This window comes from Mauremys mutica, chromosome 1 (assembly GCF_020497125.1).
Source record: "Mauremys mutica isolate MM-2020 ecotype Southern chromosome 1, ASM2049712v1, whole genome shotgun sequence".
Taxonomy (NCBI): Eukaryota; Metazoa; Chordata; order Testudines; family Geoemydidae; genus Mauremys; species Mauremys mutica.
In genome coordinates this window covers 112,199,186-112,222,944 of record NC_059072.1, presented here as the reverse complement: position 1 = coordinate 112,222,944, position 23,759 = coordinate 112,199,186, and the positions used below count along the sequence as shown (strand labels likewise).

The following is a 23,759-nucleotide window of genomic DNA, read 5'->3' as shown; positions in this document are numbered from 1 at the left end:
CAGGAGAGTCATGTAGTCAAGAGTTCTGTGAGTTTTGGTCTGAACTAGTCTCTCCTCATTAGAGATCATATCAGCATTGTTGCTTGTGTGGTTGAATTAATCTCTCTCAATGACAAACAGTTTTTCTAATTCTCCTTTAGACCAATGGTTTTCAATCTTTTTTCATTTGCAGACCCCTAAAAATTTTTGAATGGAGGTCCGTGGACCACAGGCTGAAAACCGCTGTTCTATGGTAATGACTACCTTTCATGGACATAGCCTGCAGACCCTCAGGGGTCTGCAGACTGCAAGTTGAAAACCACTGCTTTAGACTCTTAAGCTAAAATTTTCAAAAGTGACTAATAATTTTTGGGAACCAATTTCAGACGACTTACAGGGGCCTGATTTTCAGAAAGTGCTAACCCCACACCTCTGAAAATCAGGCCCTTTTAAAGTGGCTCAAGTCAGACAACTCAAAATTAGAACCACCCAAAATCAACAGTCCTTTTTGGAAACGTCGGCCTTAATTACCTCTACTCCAAATACAACAGCACTAACCACAAGGCCATTGGGTTAGTTCAAGGAGTTCTAGTCTACCATGCCAGGAATCAAACCATTTCTTTCATGTGGTAGACTAAATCAATCAAGAGTTTCTTGCATGGTTGTGCAAGGCACTAATGATTTCATCTTTCAGTCTTTCTTTAGATATGTAAGGGCTGCAGGGTTGGACTGTAAAGGCTAGTCTCTGGAATAGGATTTTAAAACAAATTAATTCAACCCAGCAGAGAATTATGTCCTTCCCTTCTCCACTTCACTCCTCTCTCCTCTGCTCTTCAAAGGCTGAGGTGTATATAAAGGTTTTCCCAAGTAAATTAAAAACTACAGCAAACTCAAAGGAATCAAATTCTAAACAAAATAGAAATAGAAAAGGCATACAGTGGGAAATATCTGCCAACCGCATCTCTGAGATTCTGACAGAGGCTGAAAGAGAGACACTGTCCCTTTAAGGGTTGCCTCAGCATGCCTGATCTCTGGGAATGATCAGAGCTGCAGCATAAACTGTGTGGATTGTAACAGGCAGACAGGAGGTTTCCTGAAGCCCATTGTATTGTATATATTCAGAGAGGGAGTGAGCAATCGGGGGAGGGGGAGGAATAGGGACCCTCCACTCCTGAGAGCTGTTAGGTTTCTCATTGTACAGGCAGGTTTAAAAATAAAACCTAAGAACAGGGAGAATTGGCTTCCCAAAGTCCTAGAGAGAATGAGTGTCTAAGATATATCTGTTTGAGAGAGAGACTGAGCTGCAAAGCATGAGCCCAAAGCAGCCAGGAAATGCTGCAGCAAGAGCCAGACCCACAGCTCAGCCACAAGAGAACAGGTCAGTCTGGGATGCATGAGACTGGCTGAGGAGTTATATTTAGACAGGTAAACATACACAGTAGAAGAGATGGGATTCACACAGACCTAGCCATCTGCTTTTGCTGGGTACCAAGAGGAGCACCCACAGCAAAACTATTGAAGGGTAAGAATCTGCAGCCTAGAGCATCACTGAATATGAAGTTATGGGACAGACTAACAATCTAGCACTTCTTCCCCATTATTCTCTGCATTCCCAGCCCCTCCACGTGGTTTTCATATTACATGGAAAGGCTTTTCAGGGGTGTGTCCGTGTGAAATTGCAGTCTGAAGATAGCTGCAATGCTAAGAGCAAGGTGCCTATGGCAAAGTAGGACTGTACTCGGATGAAAGACCTCTAAAGAAAACCATACTAGGAGATGCAGGAGGTGATGCTGACAATTCAGTAGGCAACGCTTTCCCCTCTGCCGCTTAATTCAGATCTGATACCACACCCTTAAATAGTCAGTGTTGTTTAGACTGTTAAAAAAGCTGCCATGCTTTACCGTAGAGGTGGCTGCACTACCAAGGGTAAATTAAGTGAGCCCTATGTATATATAGCTTGTAGCATGTATTAGTTTCAGCTTGGAAAGCACTTTGGGATGAAAGGTATTTTATAAATATAAGATTTATATAGCTACTCTGTGAAATGTGAAACTGCTGTGCTAAATAATGACAATCTGCTTCCGGCTGCCCCATCACGCTACCTCATTATATACAGAAAAGTTCACATAAGTTTTCTAGATTGGGATGCCAGAAGGGGCCATCAGATCATGTAGTCTAACTTCCTGTAGAATACAAGCCATAGAATTTCATCCAGTTATTCCTGTAGAGACCAATAACTTGTGTTTGGCTAAAGCACATCTTCAGGGCCGGTGCAAGGATGTTTCACGCCCTAGGCGAAACTTCCACCTTGCGCCCCCCTCTCCGAGCCCTGTGGCAGCTCTCTGCCCCCCCTCTGCCCTGAAGCACCGCCCCCCACGGCAGCTCCCCCCAGCCCAGGGAGCCGTGCGACAGCTCCCCACCCCAGCTCACCTCTGCTCCAACTCCTCCCCGAGCACACCGTCACTGCTCCACTTCTTCCACCTCCCAGGCTTGCGGTGCCAATCAGCTGAGAGAAGCAGAGCGGGGCGGTGTGCTCAGGGGAGGAGGCAGAGCAGAGGTGAGCTGGGATGGGGAGCAGTTCCCCTGCGTGCCGCACCCCCCCTTACTTGCTGCAGGTGGCCCTCCCTGCGCCCCCCTGCACCAGGTTGCTCCACCTAAATGCCAACGACAACCAGGGCGGCCAAAGATCCGGCCACCGCGGTCGCCACCTAAGGACCCGAAATGCCGCCCCGCAAATGCTAGCGACCTAAGCGACCGCCTAGGTCACCTAATGGGTTGCACCAGCCCTGTCTAGAAAGGCATCCAGTCTTGATCTGAAGATTTTAAGAAATGGAGACTTCACCACTTCCCCCTTGGTAGTTTGTTCCAATGGTTAATCATCCTCACCGTTAAAAATTTGTGCCTTAAATCTAATTTGAATGTCTGGCTTTAATTTCCAGCCATAGTTTCTTCTTATGCCTTTCTCTGATAAATTAAAGAGCAATATAGTACCTGCAGTTTTCCCCCCATGAAGGTACATATACATCATAGTCAAGTCATCCGTTAATCTTCTTTTTGATAAGTTAAACAGACTGAACTCCTTAAGTCTCACTGTAAAGTACTTTTTCCAGCCCACAAACCATTTTTGTGTCTCTTCTCTGCACCTTCTCCAATTTTTCAGCGAAGTCTGCATCCCTTTTATCAATAAGTTTATGTCCCTTTCTCTATAAAAATACAGTATGAGCCGCAGTTAGTAAAAATTGTGCTGCCTTGAAAGTTTTGGCTATGTGAATCCTGATTTTAAAAGGATTACTGAAGTGCTTTTTGTGTGTTCCCAAGTTATTCTGAAATGGTTTAAGCGACACTCAGTCAATTTATACTTAAGTTTTGCTTTAAAAAAATAGAAAAAAACCCTAATTAATAGAAATATGTTTATACTGATTTCAATAAACAGGCTATTTCTGATGATTTGCTGCCCTGCATTTCTGGAAATCCAAATTCAACAGCATCATAGTAGTGCAGAAGCACTCTACAGAATGTGAAACTTACCAGCCTTTTGATCCAGAGTGAAATGGAAAGAGCATTAAAGGTGAAGAGTAACAGAATTGCCAACTCTTGTGAATTTATTGCAAGTCTCACAATATTTGGCATTTTACTAAGAGCCTCAGCTCCTGTAGACAAGTGATTACATGAGAATCTTGGCTTTCATGTAAAAAGGTAAGTTTTTAGACCTTGCAGTTTCAGAAAAAAAACCCTTGAAAATATTCTTTGCCCACTCCAAAATCTCAAAAAAACTCAAAACAAAACAAAAACCCAGAAGGGAAATAAAAAGTACCCCAATTTAAAAGAAGCACATGATTTTTAAGCCAATCACACACTTTTGGGGGTTTGATTTAAGATTTTTCAAATGTTTGAAGTTTGCAATAATGAAGTGAACTAGACTGTAAAATCCTTTCAACTTCAATACTCTGAGGTGGGGATTAATAACATGTGAAGACACTGTAGTTTTAAGTACCAGAATGTGATATTTATCTTAGAAAGAAGGTGAAGTCAGGGCGTGTTTAAAGAGAAGAGAGTGCTAATATTACAGCTACACAGTGAACAAGGAGGAAACTACTTTCCAACAGGAAGGAATCCCTCGCTGACACTCCTGGGCATAAAAACACACGTGAGAGATGGAGCCTGGGAGCACAGGAAATCCACAGATGGAGAGAGGCCAGCTTGCCTATCCAATTCTGCCTCATACTCTGAATTGGCAGTTGGATCTCACAATGGTTTTACTGCCGTATACTTCTCTAATTTCTTTAAAAGAAGAAAATTAAACTGTAACATACACTAGTTTCTGACACACTTGGTAATTTATTCCATATATTGACAATGCTTGGTATATAAAGAAATGCCACCTTACTTCATATAAGTTGATGACTAGGACAGTAGTGTAAAAAAGAACCTCTCTCTTTCCCCTCCATCCCCTTCTACTTTATTAATCCCTCCAGGACTTTGTAAACTTAGTCAGGCCTGAGTCTTTATTTTCTTTTTGCTAAAGGACATGCACTTTGTTTCACTCTCCTTTTAAAACAAAATCTGTGTATGTGATAGAGGATGGACATGTGCCAGCAAGCAAAAAGTGCTATGACAAAATGACAGCCATTTCAAATGGCCAGTGCATGGCCACTGTGCATAAATAAGTGCATGCATGAGGGAGAGAGTGTAAGAGCAAGAGTGTTTGTGCACATGGGTGAGAAAGTCTATAAATGCTAAGTGAAGAACAGGGTGCTGCCAGTGTCCATGCACCCATGCATACTGGGTAGGGTAAGGGGATGCCTATGCAGACATGCAAAGGGAAACAGAGCTTGTGTGTCCCTGCATATGTGCATGCCTGAGATCATTTATGCACCAAGGCTCATATGAAACTGGAGGGGAGAGAGAGAGATCAATGTGTGTGAAAGAGTATGTCCTGGCACAAAAGAGAGTGTATATGTGTGCACAAGTGCATATGTTAGAAAACATATGTGCCCATGTACATATTGGATGGGGGAAGATATACTTACCAGTATAATCTAAGCGTGTTGGCATGTGCAAGGAACATGTTGATGGGCATATATAAGAGTTCTTTGAGTGAGCAAGAGAGAAAGAATTGGAGCAGGTAGAAGCATGAACACTGGTACATACAGTGTTGTTTTGTGTGACTCAGAAAGAATTGGCTCACATGAGAATGTGTGCATTGGTGCAGATGTGAGCATCCACACTTGCATGCCTGGGAGAGAAGAGGAGTGTGTGGGCACACACATGTGTATGCCAGTGCTAGTGTGTATGTGAGAAAGGAGTGAGGTGTACATGTGTGTAAGTATGTATGTGTGCACACCTACAAATTCTATGCAGAGGTGGGGGAACAAATGTGTTATGTACACATTCCAGGGCCGCCCAGGGGGGGGGCAAAGGGGGCAATTTGCCCCGGGCCCCGGGCTCCACAGGGGCCCCCAAGAGAACAGCAGAGGCTCCCGCCTCTGCCCCTCTCCTGGAGCCCTAGCGCATCAAGCGCTGTCCTCAGACAGCGCCGCAGCGTGTCTCCACCGGGGCCCCTCAGCCCCGCCCCGCTCAGAGCCGCGTGGGGAGGGGGCGGGGCTGGGAGCTCCGGGCTGAGCTCAGTTCCCCCTCCCCACGCGGCTCTGAGCGGGATGGAGCTCAGGGGCCCCGGCGGAGACACGCTGCGGCTGTCGGGCGAGGCGCTGAGACTCAGGGTGAGGAGGGAGCCGGGGGTAAGAGGCTGGGGCTGGGGCTGGGGCCTGGGGGGTTGGCTAAGGGGCAGGGAGTCCTGGGGACACTTAGGGCACAGGGAGGGGGCAGAGGTTGGGGAAGCGGTCAGGGGGAAGGGAATGGGGGGGGTTGGATTGTGGGTGTTCGGGGGGGGTGTGGATAGGGTCAGGGCCGCCCAGAGGGGGCGGGGCAAGAGGGCGCAGGAGCGTCTTAGTTCCCGGTCTTCGCCGGCAGGGGGTCCTTCCGCTCCGGGGCAGAAGGACCCCCCAGTGGCGAATTACCGCCGAAGCGGGACCCGCTGCCGACGTGCAGCCCGGTCTTCGGCGGTAATTCGGCGGCGGGGGGCCCTTCCGTTCTGGGACCCGCCGCCGAAGTGCCCCGAAGACCCGCGGCGGGGACCCCCCCCGCCGCCGCCGAAGACCGGGCTGCACTTCGGCGGCGGGTCCTGCTTCGGCGGCAATTTGGCGGTGGGGGGGCCCCCACCGCGGGTCTTCGGGGCACTTCAGCGGCGGGTCCCGGAATGGAAGGGCCCCCCGCCGCCGAAGACCCCGGGCCCCCGGAATCCTCTGGGCGGCCCTGACACATTCAATCAAGTTTGGAATAAGAGATTTTGTGCAAATATGCCTGTGACATTGCACAAGAGAATTGGTGTACTTGTGCAATGCCAGGATAAGAATGAGCATGGATGTTGGAACACAGGCACATGAAAGCTGTTGCACATATTTATGCATGAGAGATTGAGAGTTCTAATGGGCATATTTGTGGGAGCATGTGTGTTGGCATACATGAAAGAGATGGGACTATGTTGGTGTACGCAGGCACATAAGCTGTCAGTACAGTGGTGCTTGTAGAAAACGTGTGTTGGTGCACTTGTGAAGCTGGTGCAGGAGAGAAAGAACGTTGATGCATGATGATGTCATCATGTTGATGTGTGTGCAAGAAAGGCAAACGTATGTTTGTATTCTAACGTATATACAAAAAGGGTGTATGCATGCATGTACATCATTCTGGGACGTATTAGCAGGAGTGTTGAAAGGAAGACACAAAAAGTAATTCTTCTGCTCAACTGGAGTATTGGGTCCAGTTCTGGGCGCCACATTTCAGGAAAGATGTGGACAAATTGGAGAAAGTCCAGAGAAGAGCAACAAAAATGATTGAAGGTCTAGAAAACATGACCTATGAGGGAAGACTGAAAAAAATTGGATTTGTTTAGTCTGGAAAAGAGAAGACAGAGGGGACATGATAACAGTTTTCAAGTACATCATGTTTAAAAAAAAATTGAGGAGAGAGAAAAATTGTCCTTTTTAACCTCTGAGGATAGGACAAGAAGCAATGGGCTTAAATTGCAGCAAGGGAGTTTTAGGTTGGACATTAGAAACAATTTCCTAATTGTCAGGGTGATTAAGCACTGGAATAAATTGTCTAGGGAAGTTGTGAAATCTCCATCATTGGAGATTTTTAAGAACAAGTTAGACAAACATCTGTCAGGGATGATCTAAATAATACTTAGTCCTGCCATGAGTGCAGGGGACTGGACTAGATGACCTCTTGAGGTCCCTTTCAGTTCTATGATTCTATGAGGATAGTGAGGGGATGCACAGGTGTCAATTTGCTCTCGTTCACGAGTTTGTGTGTGTTCCGATGTAGACTCATAGACTTTAAGGTCAGAAGGGACCATCGATTCAGACATCCTGCACATTGAAAGCAACAGAACCTCACCCACCCGCTCCTGAAATAGGCGTATAACCTCTGGTTGAGTTACTGAAGTTCTCAGATCCTGATTTAAAGACATTAAGTTATAAAGAATCCACCATTTACTCTAGTTCAAAGCAGCAAGTGACCTGTGTCCCATGCTGCAGAGGAAGGCAAAAAAATAAAGCCCCCCAAAAACGCAACCTATGGGTTTATATGCTTGCATCTATAAGCCATGACACAGGCACAAGCCAGACCTAGCCTGCCTAACAGAGGTACAGGAGGATGGGGTTGCTCGGCAGGGTAAGTAATGGCAGGTACAGCCTTTCCACCTCTAGATCACCAATTCAAATCCATCTCTGGTTTGTAGTAACTGAAAGCTATAACCTAGTAAAATCAGTCAGCAGCCTTAGTCCAGGTGCCGGTAGACAAATGTACTGAGCATAAAAACCACTGTATCGGATGCGTCTGTCCCAGCAGAGAGGCCGATGATTGAATTAGTCACAGAAACTGAATTCTCGCACCAGGCCAGGGCACCCTGACAGACAAGGTGGGAGCAAGGCAGTACTGTTGGGCCCAGCTGTGGAGAAAGGACCTTAGTCTCAGTTTGGTACCTTTTCCCCAAGATTTAAATGTACCGCAACAGCACCCACTGGAGGTCCAGGCCTCCCGGAATACCGGACACCTTCGAAGATGCTCTGAGCAATCACAAGTCGCGAGCCCCAGCCGGGGAGGGCTCAGACCAGCGGCCGGGCTCCCGCTACCCCGCACCTCCCAACACAACGTCCAGACGCCGGTTCGGAAAGCGCAAAGTGACAGAAAGTTGCAGAGCGAGTTTCGCGCCCACCCAGCGCGTCTGGGCTGGCGAACTAGGCGGGGGACGCGGGGCCAGGGCTGAGCAGCGCGCCCCTCAGCGAGCCACCCCTCAAACTCCCCAGCAGCAACCCCGAGGGGCAGCTCCCGCCAGCAGCCCCACCCCTCACCTGCCTGCTGCAGGGGCAGGCGGCGAGCTGGAGAGGCCACAACAAAGCTGAGGGAGCAGGCAGGGCCGGGGGGAGCTTTCCTGCCCCCACACGAGCAGCAGCTCCAGCTTTGTTCCAGGAGCGGGGACGGCGCAAGGCTCCACCGGTGCCGCCTCGGGGAGAGAAACCGCTTCCCCCGCCGCCCCCTCCAACCTGATTTGGGCCCAGGACGAGCTGCCTGCCGCTTTCCCTCTGCGGCTCCCGCTCCTGCCCCGTGCCCCCAGCCCGACAGCCGGCCGGGCGGAGTTCCCGCTCCCACCCCCTCAGCGGCACCCGGCCCTGGGACCGGCTCCTCGGACTTACAGCCCGGCCCAGTGCCTGGGGCTCGGCACCAAGGGGCCAGGCAGAGCCCCCGGACGCGGGCTGACAGCCAGCCTGCCCCTCCCCGCGGCCAAGGGGGGTTAAGGCACCGGGAAAGCGTCCACAGGCGGCGGCGGCGGCTCAGCCCAGAGCCCCCGGGTCTGCCCATGTCTGAGACACCCTCCGGCCGGCGTAACAGGGGCATTGGCAATGGCAAGCCCCGTCCCAAGCCTCGCCCGCCCCTGCTCAGCCCCGCCGCCTCCTACCTGCATCTGGTGGCTCCTGTCAGGCTGGCTCCGCAGGCAGCAGGTGAGTCCTGTTCCCGGGCAGAGGGAGCCCGGCTGCGGGCGCGGGGGAGGCCGCTGCAATGTCAGGAGACGCACCTGCCCCCGGGGCCCACCGGCTCTCGCTGCCCTTTAGCCTTTAAATCCGAGGCTCATCCGAATCCCCCTGTCCCAGCACTTTGGCGCCCCCAGTGCCCGGGCCGCCCGGCTCCTCGCTCGGCTGCGCCGCTGGAGGGGGGCTGCTCCCCGGCACCCGCTCTCTCGCGCTGGGGCTGCCCCGGGCTCTTCTCCCTGCAGCGGCGGGAACCGGACTTAACTTTCAGCCGCAGTTTGTGGCAGCTGCGGTGCCGAGTGCAGGGGCCGGAGCCCAGCAAGCAGATCCCGGGGGCTCTGGCAGCCTCCGCCCCGCCTCCCCCACGCCCTGCGCCAGCCCCCGGGCCCGCCCCGCCTCGCACGGTCCGCAGCTACACAGACAGAGCCTGAGAGCCGCGGGGACTCCCGCCTCCCAGAGCCTGGGATCCCCCGCCTCGCCCGCCCCAGGGGATACCTTCGCTACAGCGCCACTCCGTCCCCCGACCCCACATCCTCTACAGACCCAGGTCTTCTGGTCACATTCAGTCCCCAATCCCGGACCCTCCTGCTCCCCGGGGCACACACCCAGAGCCCCCCACTCCCTTCCGGAGACACCTCCCCATTGGGGTTTAAACTTCCTGTAAGAAGCCAAGCATGCCTACATCCCCTCTCCAGAGCCCAGGGCATGGCATCCTTCTCCCTCCACCCTCTAGTGAAACAGACACCTTCCCTCTGGGGCACCTCACATTGGCCACTGCCGGTAGACAGGATATTGGGCTAGATGGACCTTTGGTCTGACCCAGTATGGCTGTTCTCATATTCCAAGATGCAAAGTAGTCTGGTTAGGGAATGCAGATCCATAAACCAGTAAAACGTCAGATTATGTACTATATACCCCTGACTAAATCTTGGGTAGTCTGGGGAGGGGGCTCTGTGAGGGACACAGCTGTCCTGGGACAGGGGGTATCAGCGTGTGGCCCGAGACCAAGATGGATGGGGGCAGTGGTGTGTGGCCCGGGACCACCACTGGTGATCGGGGGGAGGGCGGCAGCGCGCAGTCCAGGACCACCATTGTTGCTCCAGGGAAGGAGGGTGGCCTTAATCAGGTTACACATTCAGAGTGTATTAGGATTCATACTCAAAGGTAGGAATATCAGACTTCACATTCACACTGCAATAGATTCTACATATTAGTTTCCATATTCGGGATCAGAGTCTGTTTTCATTTATACTGGTATAAATTTGGAGGAGCTTCAAATTTAGCAGAGTCACTACAGATTTACACTGGTGTACCTGAGATCAACATCTGGCCCTCAGGGTTACATACCAGCACACTAGTAGCAAGATTTACATTCCCAGTCTCAGAGTTCAGTGTCACTTACACACTAGTGCAATAATACCAGGAGTCTGGCGTATTGGGATCCTCGCATCAGAGCTCTAGTATCAGGATTCCAAATGCAGCAGGGCTAGCATACAAGTGCAAAGGTGCAAGAAGTGGGCTAGTTGCTGATGTCAGTTACACCAGTTCAAATCCAGAATAACTCTGCAATGGAGTTACCCCAGGCATAAATCTGGCCAATTGGAATCACTCTCTATTTACACCATTTTTACTGAACTCAGAGTCTGGCTTAGCAAGTGTAATTTGAGGCACACATCCGCCTATTAGTGTCTGGTTTCAAACAGCTTTGAGCTTCTGTTCATGTTCAGAGAGGAAATATTTATCTGGGCACTTTTAGAGAAATAGGTAAACATCTGAATGTAGGATATATAGTAAAAAATAATTGAAGGTTTTGGCTGTCTTAATTTATGACCAAATAATCCAACGTTTTCCATCACTGCACTCAGTTATACCTTCTTTCAATGTGAATTAGGGAGAGCAGAGGTGTGTCTGGGAATAAATAGTAACTCACTATTTTTGGTAGGAAATAAGGAACCATTGTCCTCAAGACTTTATAACCAGAAACATAATAGTTGTTATGGCAAATACCAACTAATTAGAGGGAAACACCACCTCCAAATTGCACTGTCTGCAGTGAGTGGTGGGTGCCAGTTTTTCTCACCTGGAGCTAAATGTGTTTTATGAGATGGGATGTTGTTCCCTGTGTGTTTGCAGAACTTTAACTGTTGAGCATCCAGTCTCCAGAGAACAAGGCACAGAGCATTTTGTTCACTAATACACACTGGGACTGGTTCCAAAGGATCCTCTTTCTAAGAAGGGGTGCTTCGCAGAGCTGATGTATCTATTTGTACTGGACCATTTGGTGTGCTACCTAATTACTGTGCTGCCTGTCTACCCTGGTCTGGGGAGGTCCAGGTGCAATTGGTTGTTAGGGGCTATTGGGCCAAAGCTCCACCACTAATGCTATAACTGTGTAGTGTGGCTGATGTACTGCATAGGGACTCCTGTGGGGGTGGTGCTTCTTTAAGCCCCTGGAGGCTGCAGTACACCTGGCTACCATTAGGAGAGTGCTTGAGGGCAAAGGGAGAAGGCACAGAGCTGGGAATACATATAGAGCAGGGGTGGGCAAACTTTCTGGCCCAAGGACCACATTGGGGTTGCGCAACTGTATGGAGGGCCGGGCAGGGAAGGCTGTGCCTCCCCAAACAGCCTGGCCCCTCACCCCCATCCACCCCCTCCCACTTCCCACCCCCTGACTGCCCCCCTCAGAACCCGCAACCAATCCAACCCCCCCTGCTCCTTGTCCCCTGACCGCCCCCTCCTGGGACCCCAGCCCCCTATCCAACCCCTCTGCTCCCTGTCCCCTGACTGTGCCGACCCCTATCCACACCCCCACACCCAGACAACCGCCCTCTGCTCCTCGTCCCCTGAGCACCCCATCCCGGGACCCCGTGCCCCTAACTTCTCTCCGGGATCCCACCCCCCCCTTATCCAACCCTCCCTTCCTGTCCCTTGAGTGCTCTTCTGACTCTTATCCACATCCCCGTCCCCTGACAGGCTCCCCGGGAGTCCCACTTCCAACCCTCCCCGTTCCCCATTCCCTGACCAGTCCCCCAGAACCTCCACCCCATCCAATCGCCCCCTCCTCCCTGACTGCCCCCCAGGACTCCCCACTCCCTTACCCAACCCTCCCGCCCCCCTTACCAGCAGAAGGAGCTCGCAGCTGCGACACCCGGCCAGAGCCAGCTGCGCTCCCCATGCTGCCCAGTGGGAGTGGCAGGCCAGAGTGTGGCCCGCGTGGCGGCGTGGCTGCAGGGGAGGGGGGACAGCGGGCAGGGGGCCTGGGACTATGCTCCCCAGCCGGGAGCTCAGGGGCCGGGCAGGATGGACCTACGGGCCGGATGTGGCCCACAGGCCGTAATTTGCCCATGTCTGATATAGAGGCTGCAGTAAAGCAACCTACAGAGGCAAAATATAGGGCTGGGTGCACGTGTTTCTGGTAGTTGCCGTCCATTCCGCACATGGAGGGGGAGGAGAAGGGAATGCGGGTTTGTATGAGGTTAATTGAGAGCATATCACTCCCTGCTGCCACAGTCCTTCCTCACTGCCTCTGCTCCTGCTTCTTCAGGTCTAAGGGAAGTAGGGGAGGTTTCTGATCCTGGCGGTAGTGGTGGGTGTCAGGTACAAGAGGGAAGAGTTCTGAGCCTGGACAGGTTGTGTGTGTTTGTATGTGCATAGAGAGGGGTGTGATGTTCTGGGCCTGGGGGCTGTTGGGTGAGAGAGAGTTTGGCGCTGAGGGAGTGGTTCTGAGCTGTGAAGAGGTTGATGCGAAGAGGCAGGCTTCTTAGCCGGGAAGGAAGAGGGGTGTATGAGTGAGGAGGTTCGGAGTTGGTGGGGGTTGGAGAGAGCTGAGGCGGTTTGGGGAGGTTTTGAACTGGTAAGGGAGCAGTCGAGGCTGGTAAGACTGAGTGCAGGGAAACAGAGTGGTTGGTGAATGAAGATGTGGATGAATTGGTAAGGCATGTGTGTGTGTGGGGGGGACGACGACACAGTAGGGAAGATGGTAGGGAGTGATAGAGGGATACATGTGTTTTTTTCCCACCCAACCCCTTAGTGTAAAGTGTCCCAGTTTTTCATTCTGGAAGGGGAAGAGGGTGTCTCTTTTTCTTTCCACTGCTCACAAACTTCTCTTATCCCCCACTACAACGTTTTTCTGTGATACCCGGACCATACCATCCTAGTTTTTGTACTTTAAATATATGATCTACTTTCGGGGGAGTTGGAGGGGGAAGTACACTTACTACCTGGAGCCTCACCAGCTACTTTGGGCACGCACGACAAGTGAGGAGATTTCCACTTCTGTAAAATCCATGGAAGAAGATTTCCAAACTCATCTAAAGAGCAGGATGACTTCTGCTTGGTTTAAAAAGCCTTACCAGTCAAAACTGAAACTGTGAGGAGAGTGAACTTTGTCCCATGGCCAGAGACTAGGATGTGAGTGATAATGAGAGGGAACAGTGTCACAACAGATCTGTGCTTTGTATCAGCAGGATTAGGAAGCCTGCTGCATCACACCATTTGTAGTGTATGATTTAACCCTTACAGTACCTGGGGTCTTCATGTACAAGTCATGTTCAGTTCTTCTGTCCACCCTGTCTCCCAATGGCCATAAAAGTAATGTTTTCCCCACACCACTCTTTCTCTTTCACCAAGAGAATGGACACTGCCCTCCTCCCCACAACGTGAATGAGAAAGATCTTAGCTGCAGAAAGAGGGAGGGTAGGCTTCTGACCAATCTGTGTTCAGTAAGAGATGAGACACTTAGACCCACTTGATAAAAGAAAGACATAAAAAATATATTGAATGTAAGTCCCTCTCTTTATGCAGCATGAATCTACAGACTATTTTAATAATCTGTGCAGCCAAAGATGCTAAAAAATATGAGATCGAGACCTTATAATCAGAGATCAAGCAACACATCCCCAAAGTACCTTTAGCTAAAGTTAGGCCCAGAGGGGTATTTCTGTGGTCCTCTTAAGCTTCGATCTCTTGAGCAGTTTCTCTGTCAATTTAGTGTCTGTTCGATAAGATGCCCTCTCTCCAACCGCACCAAACCCCATGTCAGGCCCATGCCTACTCAGAGCTACCTTTTAACATTTTACTTGTACCTTTCTTTACACTTCCTCTTACTGGGACTGATGCTTTGTTTTTAATTCCCATCCAGCTTTCTCTCTAGGTTGGAGACTGGTAGCAGGAGGCAGGTTAAGTGAAAAGGGTAGGTTGTGTGGATCTGTGAGAGTTTTCAATAGCAAAGGATGAGAGAGAAGACAGGACTTACAGAATCATTGAAATCAGAGCTGGAAAAGATGTGTCCAGCTCCCTGCCAAAGCAGGACTCATTCCAGACAAGATGCCTGACTTGCCTTGCCTCGCTGGTATTAAAACCTTCACTGCCCCACACTAATCTTCTTTTCTTGCCCCTGCAGCCCCCTAGCACACTACATATTCTCAGCTGTTATCCACATGGGAACCAGATCGATTCCCATAGGCTTAAAGCTCATGACCTGGGAACTTGTGGTGCCCCACAAAAGGAAATTTCAGGTAAATACCTGGAAATATTTCCTAATGTTGACGTTTATTAAGCTGTGGAATAGTCTCCCCAAAGACATAGTTGAAGCTCCATCCCTTGAGTCATAAGAACAGGAATAGAGCATGGGAGAATACCGTGTATTATATGGAACATTTCTGCACTAGTCCCTGAGAAGGTGTGGGAAGGAATGGACTAGAAGACTTAAATAGTTTCTAGTTCTAATTGCTATGAACTTACAATGGCTTTTCCAGCCCCCAAGCGTAATCTTACTCATTAAAACACAATCTCATCCACTGTCAATTGAAAAAGGATTCTTCTTGGCAATCATCACCAAGGGCTGGTAAAGTCTGTTCTGAATTCTGGAAGGCAGATCTGAGGAGAAGCAGAGGCCAAATGGAGGCTCCATGGGTCAGGCAGGACTTGCCCTCTTTTGAATCAGATAACCTACAATATATACTTTGGCTGCTGCAGTTAATTTGCTCAGAGTTCACTTATATGTATTAGTTGCATCCACACCTTTTCAGATAGCACCAGCCTCCAGTAATACAGACCACGAAGGGTCACAGCAACTTTCTTATCAAGAAATCTTTGCAGCTATATGTCATATAACTTTTCCAGAGATAGAGGCTTTTCTCTTTCCTCCTCTGTGTGATGTGCTACTCTGCTCCCTGGAAGGATTCCCTGGGACTGGGAGACATGTCCCTCGGCAGGCTGTTCCCAGCAAAGTCCAGGTTGGCAACTTGCCAGGAGCCAGAGATTTACAGCTATTTTGCATAAGGTTTTGCACTTGGAGCTAGATGGAGACACAATCGATAGTGTTTGTTCACGCTCATATCTTCCTTGAGAGACAGCCTGTTGTTTACATTCACCAGCTGTAAAATCTGTGGCCCATCTGCTTTGCCCTTACCGGGCAGTTACAGGGGAAGGGCAGTTGTGGGAAGCACATTAGGACTCCACAGCTGCTTGGGGCATTGAGTTGCACTTTGGCCACCCTGCTTCAGAAGCACCATAAAGACATACGAGGTACAGGAGCTTTGTCCTGCCCGCCCCTCCCCCAACTTGATCACCAAACAAAGGGAAAAACACAATTGTTAAGTTAAGCCAAAAACCTAGAAAACAGAGTTATTAGCAACCTTTCACATGAATTCAAGATGAAAAGACTCTGTAGTAGCCAGAGAGATCCTGAGATCCAGAAGAGTAGGTTGTCTCTCTCTATTGACTTGCCCAGCATCATACACTAACCCTGTAGCAAAGCTGGAAATAACATGCAGAGCTCTTGATACCCAGTTCTGTGCTTTAGTCATTAGACAAGCTCCTCTCTCTCTGTGACCATTACAATGGAGTTTGTGGGTTCAACAGTCCTCCTCTACCCCCAAACAGGAAACCCCAGGTCATGTGGCAGCTGAAATGGAAAGGGTAAAACAAGGAGATGTCCAGAGAACACTGCAGGTTCAGTACCAAGTGAAGGACAGGAATGGATCAGTGGAGTTGTCCATACACAGGGAACTAGTGTTTCCTCACTCATTTTTTATTGCAATTGATTCTTGGGCTCAATTCACTAGTGGAGAAGCCCGGGGCCAACTGGGCCAGACAAATCTCAGATGCCACAGGAGTATAAAGGATTATCATTCAGGCAGATTTCTACCCCAGTCCAAAAAAACTATCCTCTTTCTCTCTGATTTTAACAAGAGACATGGTGGTTATTTCTGTATTACAGCCTTGGAAAGTGGATGTAGGCAAAACTTCAGGACCAACACATAACAGGGGCTTACATTGAAATTGTGGAGGCAGAGATGCTTTCACTCCCCTCTGGAACAAAGACCCCTCCCCACATTCTGGAAAAGCTATCGCAGACCACTCCCTTTCCTGCATTCAGAGCCAGATCTCAGGATAACAAGGACAACTGGGTGACAGGAACATAAGAATTCCCATACTGGATCAGACCTAAGGTCCTGCCAATCCAGTTTCTTCTCTCTGACAATGATCAGCAACAGATGCTTCAGAGGAAGGTGTAAGAACCTTGTAGCAGGCAGATGTGAAACAATCTGTTCTCCACATAGGTCTCATCCTTATCTCTAACAGCTAAAGACTGGCTTAAGTCCTGAAGCAGGAGGTTTAATATCCCTTCCAAAATTAGAACATAAGAACTGACATAATGAGTCAGACCAATGGTCCATCTAGCCCAGGATCCTGTCTCTGACAGTAGCCAGTACCAGAGCTTCAGGGGGAGTGTACATAACAGGGCAGGTGGAGAGATTTGCCCCATCTTCCCATCCCGGCTTCTGGCAGTCAGAAGGTTAGGGTTGCCCCGAGCATTGGGCTGCATCCCTGATCATCTTGGCTAATAGCCATTGATGGACCTATCCTCCATGAATTTATCTAGTTCTTTTTTGAACCCCAGTTATACTTTAGGCCTTCACAAGATCCCTTGGCAATAGGTTCCACAAGTTAATTGTGAATTATGCAAAAAAGGACCTCTGTTTGTATTAAATCTTCTGCATAGTAATTTCATTGGGTGACCCTGGATTTTGTATTGTGGGAAAGGGTTAATAACTCCTCTATTCACTTTTCCCACATCATTCATGATTTTATAGACCTCTGTAAAAAGATTCTCTCTGGGTGCCTCCCTAGTTGGGCTGGTGCCCCTTGCCACGCTCAGTTACCACAGAATCATAGAACCATAGAGTTAGAAGGGACTGCAAGGGTCATCTAGTCTAACCCCCTGCCAAGATGCAGGATTTTTTGTGTCTAAACCATCCAAGGCAGATGGCTATCCAGCCTCTTTTTGAAAACCTCCAGTGAAGAAGATTCCAGGAGTTCCCTAGGTAGTTTGTTTCATTGTCCTACTTTCTTACAGTTAGGAAGTTTGTCCTGAGCTTTAATCTAAATCTGCTATGTGGTAATTTGAACCCACTGCCTCTTGTCCTTCCCTCTGTGACAAGAGAGAACAATTTTTCTCCATCTTTCTTATGGAAGGCTTTCAAGTATTTGAAGACCATTATCATGTTCCCTTCTAATCTCCTCTTTTCCAAACTAAACATACCCAGTTCCTTCAGCATTTGCTCATGTGGCTTGCATTCCATCTCTTTGATCATTTTTGTCGTTCATCTCTGGATCCTTTCCAGTTTCCCTACATTCTTTCAATACAGTGGTGACCGATATTGGACACAGTACTCCAGCTGAGGCCTAACCAGCATCAAGTAGAGTGGTACTATCACCTCCTGAGAGGTGATATTATACCTCTGTTTATGCAACCCAAAATGGCATTTGCTTTTTGTGCGACAGCATTGCATTGTTGACTCATCTTGAGGTTGTGATCCACCACTACTCCCAGATCCTTCTTAGCAGTGCTGCTGCCAAGCCAGTTATCCCCCATTCAGTACTTGTGCATTTGGTTTTTCTCCTAATTGTAGCACCTTACATTTGTTTTTGTTGAATTTCATTGTGTTGTCTATAGCCCAGTTTTCCACTTTATCAAGATCCGTTTGAATTTTAGTTCTATCATCCAAAGTGTTTACAACCCCCCCAGCGTTGTGTCATCTGCAAATTTGATCAGTATGCTCTCTCTTTCTACATCTAGGTCATTAATAAAGATGTTAAATAACACCAGACCCAGAACAAATCGCTGTGGAACTCCACTTGAGACATTCTTCCAATCTGCTGTCATTCCATTAATAGCTACTCTTTGTTTGCAGTTGTTTAACCAGTTATGTATCCACTTAATGGTAGTTCTACTGAGCTTGCCTTTCTCCAGTTTATGAGACTTACACATGGGACTGTGTCAAAAGCCTTGCTAAAGTCCAGGTATATTATGTCTGCCACATTCCCTCTATCCAACAAACCAGTTACCTTGTCAAAGAAGGAAAGCAAGTTGGTTTGGCATGATTTGTTCTTAGTAAATCTGTGCTGCCTGCTAGTGATCACCCCTTCATACTACAGGTATTCATAAATTGAAAGTTTTATACATTGCTCTAGTAGCTTTCCAGGTATCAACTGATCTATAGTTCCCTGGCTCCTCCTTTCCCCTCTTTTTAAAGATGGGCACTACGTTAGGTCTTCTCCAGTCTTCCAGGACCTCTTTTGTCATCCATGAGTTTTCCAATATTATTGCCAGTAGTGCCGAGATTTCTTCAGCTAATTCCTGCAGCTCCCTGGGGTGAATAGATTCAGGACCTCCTGACTTGAATTCATTCAAATTAGACAGATCTCTGACGTGTTCTCGTGACCTGCATCTTTTCTCCTTTATTGTCTTTGATAACATCACTAGTTGTCCAGTCATATGTTCTTTTTTGTGGAAGAGTGAAGCAAAATAGGAATTGAATATCTCCGCCTTCTTATCATCTTCCATTGCCAGCTCACCTTCTCCATTAAGCCGTGGGCCCACACTATCCTTGATCTTTCTTTTTTGTCACAGGGTTGGCCCAGTACAGGCCACAGCCTCTTAATCTTTGTAGTGGGCCCTGCCTTTCTGGGCCTGCTTAGCTTACAGGGGGGGGACAAGCAAAAGTTCAGTTTCAGCACAAAACAAACCCCTGCTAAAGTCAATAAAAAGCAAAAATGTCAGAGGCATCACCTTATTTCAGGCATGCCTGGATAGCAGCTTTGTTGCAGTCCTTATGGCTGGGTAGCCAAGTCAAGGTATGTCTACACATATTTGGGGTCGGGAAGGAATTTTCCACCTCCCCAAGAGATGGTAGCTAGGTCAACAGAAGAATTCTTCCGTCGACCTAGCATTGTCTACGTGGGGATTTAGATTGGCTCAACAATGCCACTTGGGTTGTGGATTTTTCACACTCCTGACTGATGTAGTTAAACCAATCCAATTTTCTAGTGTAGACCAGGCCTCAGTCTCTCCCTACTGGCTCATCCCTGGGGATCGCTGGACTCCTCACACAGCTGGCGGGTGTGTGTGTGGATTCTGGCAGTAGAGGTCCTTTTGCTGTCTCAGGAGCCACTCCAGTGGTCCAGCTGCTCACTTATCAGGGCTTCCCCTGTTGCAGGCTCCAGCTTCCTTCTTGTAAAGCCCTCCTCCCTATTATACATGACTAGCAGGGCTGCCTTATCACACACAGCCTCCCATGCCCCTTCTCTGTCCGTGCAGGGTTTATACACCTCCTCCCAACCTTTATCATTGTAGTGCCCCTCTCCACCTGGTTACCTCCTTTAATGGCAATCCGCTTACAGGTTTTGATGGACAGGTCTGGGTTCTTTTGGATCCCACCACCCACTCAGCAGGGTGTATCTTTTTTCTTTTTTTTCCTATGAAATTATTTGGTGGTGCCTCCACCCCCCTCACTCCTTCCTGGCAGGGTCACCAGGCAGCTTGGGCAGAAAATTCTAAATACAGAGTAATCCCCACTTACTTGCCAGATAGTTGGAGACTTCCAAGAAATAACACAAACACATAAAAATATATTCAACACAATAATTATATTAAACAGGAGACAAATACAACATAACAGGGTGAAACACTATTTTTAGGGTCACTGGTGCCCATACTAAAAATACCTGTGACTTGATGTAACAAGTGTAAAATTAGTGTCCTGTTGGTATGCGTAATTTTTTTTTCATTAAAGTATATGATATTACCAGTGACCTGGAATATGAGGTGAATAGTAAACTAATTACATGTGGTGATGAGATAAAAGTAGAAGGGGTGGTTAATACTGTACCATGGAGTAAAACTGCAGAAGAGCTGGAGAGTTTAGAAAATGGGCAAAGACTAATGGGTTGAGATTCCGTTAATGCAGATAATACACTAGAAGAGAAAAGTCATCAGGTCGAAATGCACAGAGGGAGAAAATTGCCTAGAGCATAGTGATGCAGACAGAGTGTTGGAGAAAAGAGTACCAGGAAGCACAGTACATGCAAACATGGCATGTGATAGTGTTGTTGTAAAGAGGCAAATGGTGCTCTGGGATGGCTCTACACCTCTCCTAGGCAGCCCCAGATAGCTGACAATTCCTTGTTATTCAGCAGTAGTAAGACCACAGCTAATTTCCTGTGTTCATTTCTGGGCCTCATAAAGGCCAGAGCTCAAGTAAAGCGCATAAACAAAGGCAAAAAAAAAAAAAAAAAAAAAGGAAGGGGAGGGAAGGAAGTAAAATGGGGTGAGACCAGGAGTAAAAGCCTGAGGTTAGAAAAAAGAAAATCCAAGTTACATTGAGTTTACTGTGAAACTTTTGCCAATCAGACAATGGAGTGATCTCCCATAAGAAGCTGCTGACATACCATCACCATGTGTGTTTGGGGGATACCTGCATAAGGTTGAGAAACTAATGTATAAGTTTCCATCAATAAGTTAGACAGAGGAACTCCTGTCATTATATAAGGGTGGGTGCCTCTAGACAACACTTTCAGACCTAACCTCTCTATGTATATTATAACAGGCATGAGGAAGAGATGTGTACAATTTAGTAATTATAATTTCTCTCTCTCCTATGCAGGAGGACTCATTGCACCAAGGGTTTATAGGAAGAGTAATATGGAAAACGGTACCAATATTTTGCGGTTATACAACCCTCTACAATGTTTCTAAAAAAAGATTTTCTATAAAACGTGTCACAAACAGCTTACTCACTGGTGTGGTATGATACAAAGATTTTATTGGTACTCATTTGGGATGGTCTGTATAGGTCATGGCTTTACCACTGATGAGTAATTCCACACACCAAAATGCATTATAACCTTTGTACCAAACCACACTGCCATGCAGTCTTTGCTTTGGAGCTGCCCTTCATAGTTAAAAGTCCTTGCTTGGTAGCCATATCTTTACAACGCAAGCCAAAGGGAACGTAATTAAATTGTTTAGACATTGTGTCTACTAATCATAATAGACTCACACAAAGAAATTAATAGCACCAATGCACATATGGTATGCCGAGAAAAACAAACCCTAATAACTAAACAGATTACCAATCACAGCCACAAAATGAGGGAACTATCTGGCAGTAGTGGTTTATTTTTCTTGTAAGATATTATGACGAGCGTGGCATAAATACCTGGGTACCAGCTAAACAGCTTTATATGGGATAGTGACACTCCAAATGCAATGGGTCCCTTCATGCATGGAACCACTATTAATTCTAATGAAAGGACTAATTCTCAGATTTTGAATGGGTCAATAATAGAGATGGATATATGAAAGCACAAGGAAAAGTTCTAAATAAATAACTGAACCAGTTACTGCTGGGTCTGATTGAGAGCATGGAATCGCCAGCTGGTAGGAACAGATGCTGCCAAAGCAGGAACTGCTGCACTAGGATGGAAGGGGGTAAAACGGAGTTCAGACTGGGCTACCCCTCTCAGCTCCTCTGTGAACCCAGAACTGTGCAGGGGAGACTGGGGTGACTACGGTCTAGTTGGTGCCTCCCCTCCCCCTGTGGCGTGGGGGGCCATTGCAGAGAGCAGCCCACCAGAGACTCCAGCCAGTAGACACAGGAGCTGCCACAGGAAAGCTTTTTCACCTTTGGAAACTGCAGAAAGGGCTCTGTCTGTCCTTACCCTGTGCTGTTTGCACCAATGCTCTCCTTGACCCCGCAGAGGTAGGGTGACCAGATGTCCTGTTTTTAAAGGGATAGTCCCATTTTTGGGGACTTTTTCTTATATAGGCGCCTATTACCTCCCACCCCCTGTCCCGTTTTTTCACAGTTGCTATCTGGTCACCCTACCCAGGTACATTTACACAGCCAAGGCAGCGAGCATCTGAGCCTGAGGTGACAGGCTGGGGCTGCCCTGCTAAAATCAGCTGTGTAGAGGGTGTGGTCTGGCGGGGCCCTGGCTCTGAAGCCCAGGAAAGGGGTGTCGGAGTGTGAGCTGCAAGGTAAAAGTGCTGCCGAGTCCGACCCAGCTGTGTAGTGTGGTAGCGGTGCACCCGGGCTGGGCAGCCACTGCCCCCACAGCGCCTCACCGTGGGTGAGTTCACGCCACCCCTGCCCCCCGCCTTTGCGTTTAGCAGGCCCCCACCCTCCTCGTGGCCCTGACACGTGGCGCTCTTTGCGGGCAGCCCCCAGCTGCCGCGTGCGTTCTGCCCGGCCCCTCCTGAGCCGCGACTCGTGGCAGAGCGTTGGCGTTGCTAACGCTCGCACCTTTTCCCATAGAGACGGGCTTGAGCCTGTTTGGTAAGGACTATTGACGCTCCTGCCCTCGTGCAGTTTTGAGCCCTCTGATTGGCTGCCTGTCTCCCTCTTGCCCGCCTCCTCAGGCAGCGCAACCAATCACAGCTGCTGGAGGCTGAGCGTGCGCACTCTCTCTCCCGCCTCAGCGACCCAAAGGCAAACTCACAAGAGTCGAGCTGGAGAGTCCCGCCCTCCCCGCAGCACGTGGCCTGCCAAGGGTCCAGGGGAGAAGAGGCTCTGGAAGAGCACCCCCCTGCCCCCCGCCTGGACGGGGGAGCAGAGGCGAGGCTCGGGGCTGAACCAGGGCCTGCAGAGCGCCACTTAGGGTGACCAGATGTCCTGATTTTATAGGAACAGTCCCGATTTTGGGGTCTTTTTCTTATATAGGTTCCTATTACCCCCCACCCCGTCCCGATTTTTCACATTTGCTGTCTGGTCACCCTAGCGCCACTTAAAGTGTGTGTGGGCGTCTAATGCTCCCCCCAGCTGAGCTTCCCCCTTCAGGTGCTGCCCCCCTGGCCCATGTGCCCCAGGTCCACCCCATCATAGGACATCCCCCGCCAACCCCTCCCAGGAGCTCCTGCTTCCCTTTTCCCGCCCTTACCTTACCCCTCCCTGCTGGTGAGCCTGGTGATGGGTCTGTCCCACTTCACAGCCACTCCCCAGTGCTGAGAGGAGCCGTGGTGGGTTCGGCCGTTGGCAGGCGAAGACCCAGCCTGTAACAGGCTTTGCACCCAGAGCAGGAGCCAGCTACTGTGCAGGGTTGCCACCCATCCAGGTTTTACCTGGACAGTCTGGTTTTTGGCTTCTGTGTCTGGGTGCCATTTAGGGCTGCCAGGTGTCTGGCTTTCAACTGGCAAGTCTGATAAAAAAGGGGACCTAGCAACCCTAAATGGCACCTGACCCAAAAGCCCAGGTATCATTGGGCGGGGGGAGGCAACAGGTCATTAACCCACACCAGCCCTTGCTTATCTGGGGCCACCTCCTACCTGCAGGCAGGCGCCTTGAGAAGATCCAGCAAGGGGGAGGGGGCTAGAGGAGTGAGTGACGGGGGCGGGGTCTCAGGGGG

At 49.0% G+C, this 23,759-nt stretch overlaps 1 protein-coding gene across 1 annotated transcript in view; it reads right to left on the bottom strand.

Moving 5' to 3' along the window:
• The window catches only part of WNT5B (Wnt family member 5B), a 107,955-nt gene extending 94,603 nt beyond the window's left edge, over nt 1-13,352 (bottom strand). Inside the window, exons 1-2 of the mRNA XM_044991297.1 lie at nt 13,301-13,352; nt 8,996-9,304 (exon numbers count right to left, since the gene is read on the bottom strand). Coding sequence (XP_044847232.1) covers nt 8,996-9,001 — 6 coding nt within the window. The 5' untranslated portion in view covers nt 9,002-9,304; nt 13,301-13,352. The remainder of the gene's footprint in view (nt 1-8,995; nt 9,305-13,300) is intronic.
• Between the last annotated feature and the right edge of the window lie 10,407 nt (nt 13,353-23,759).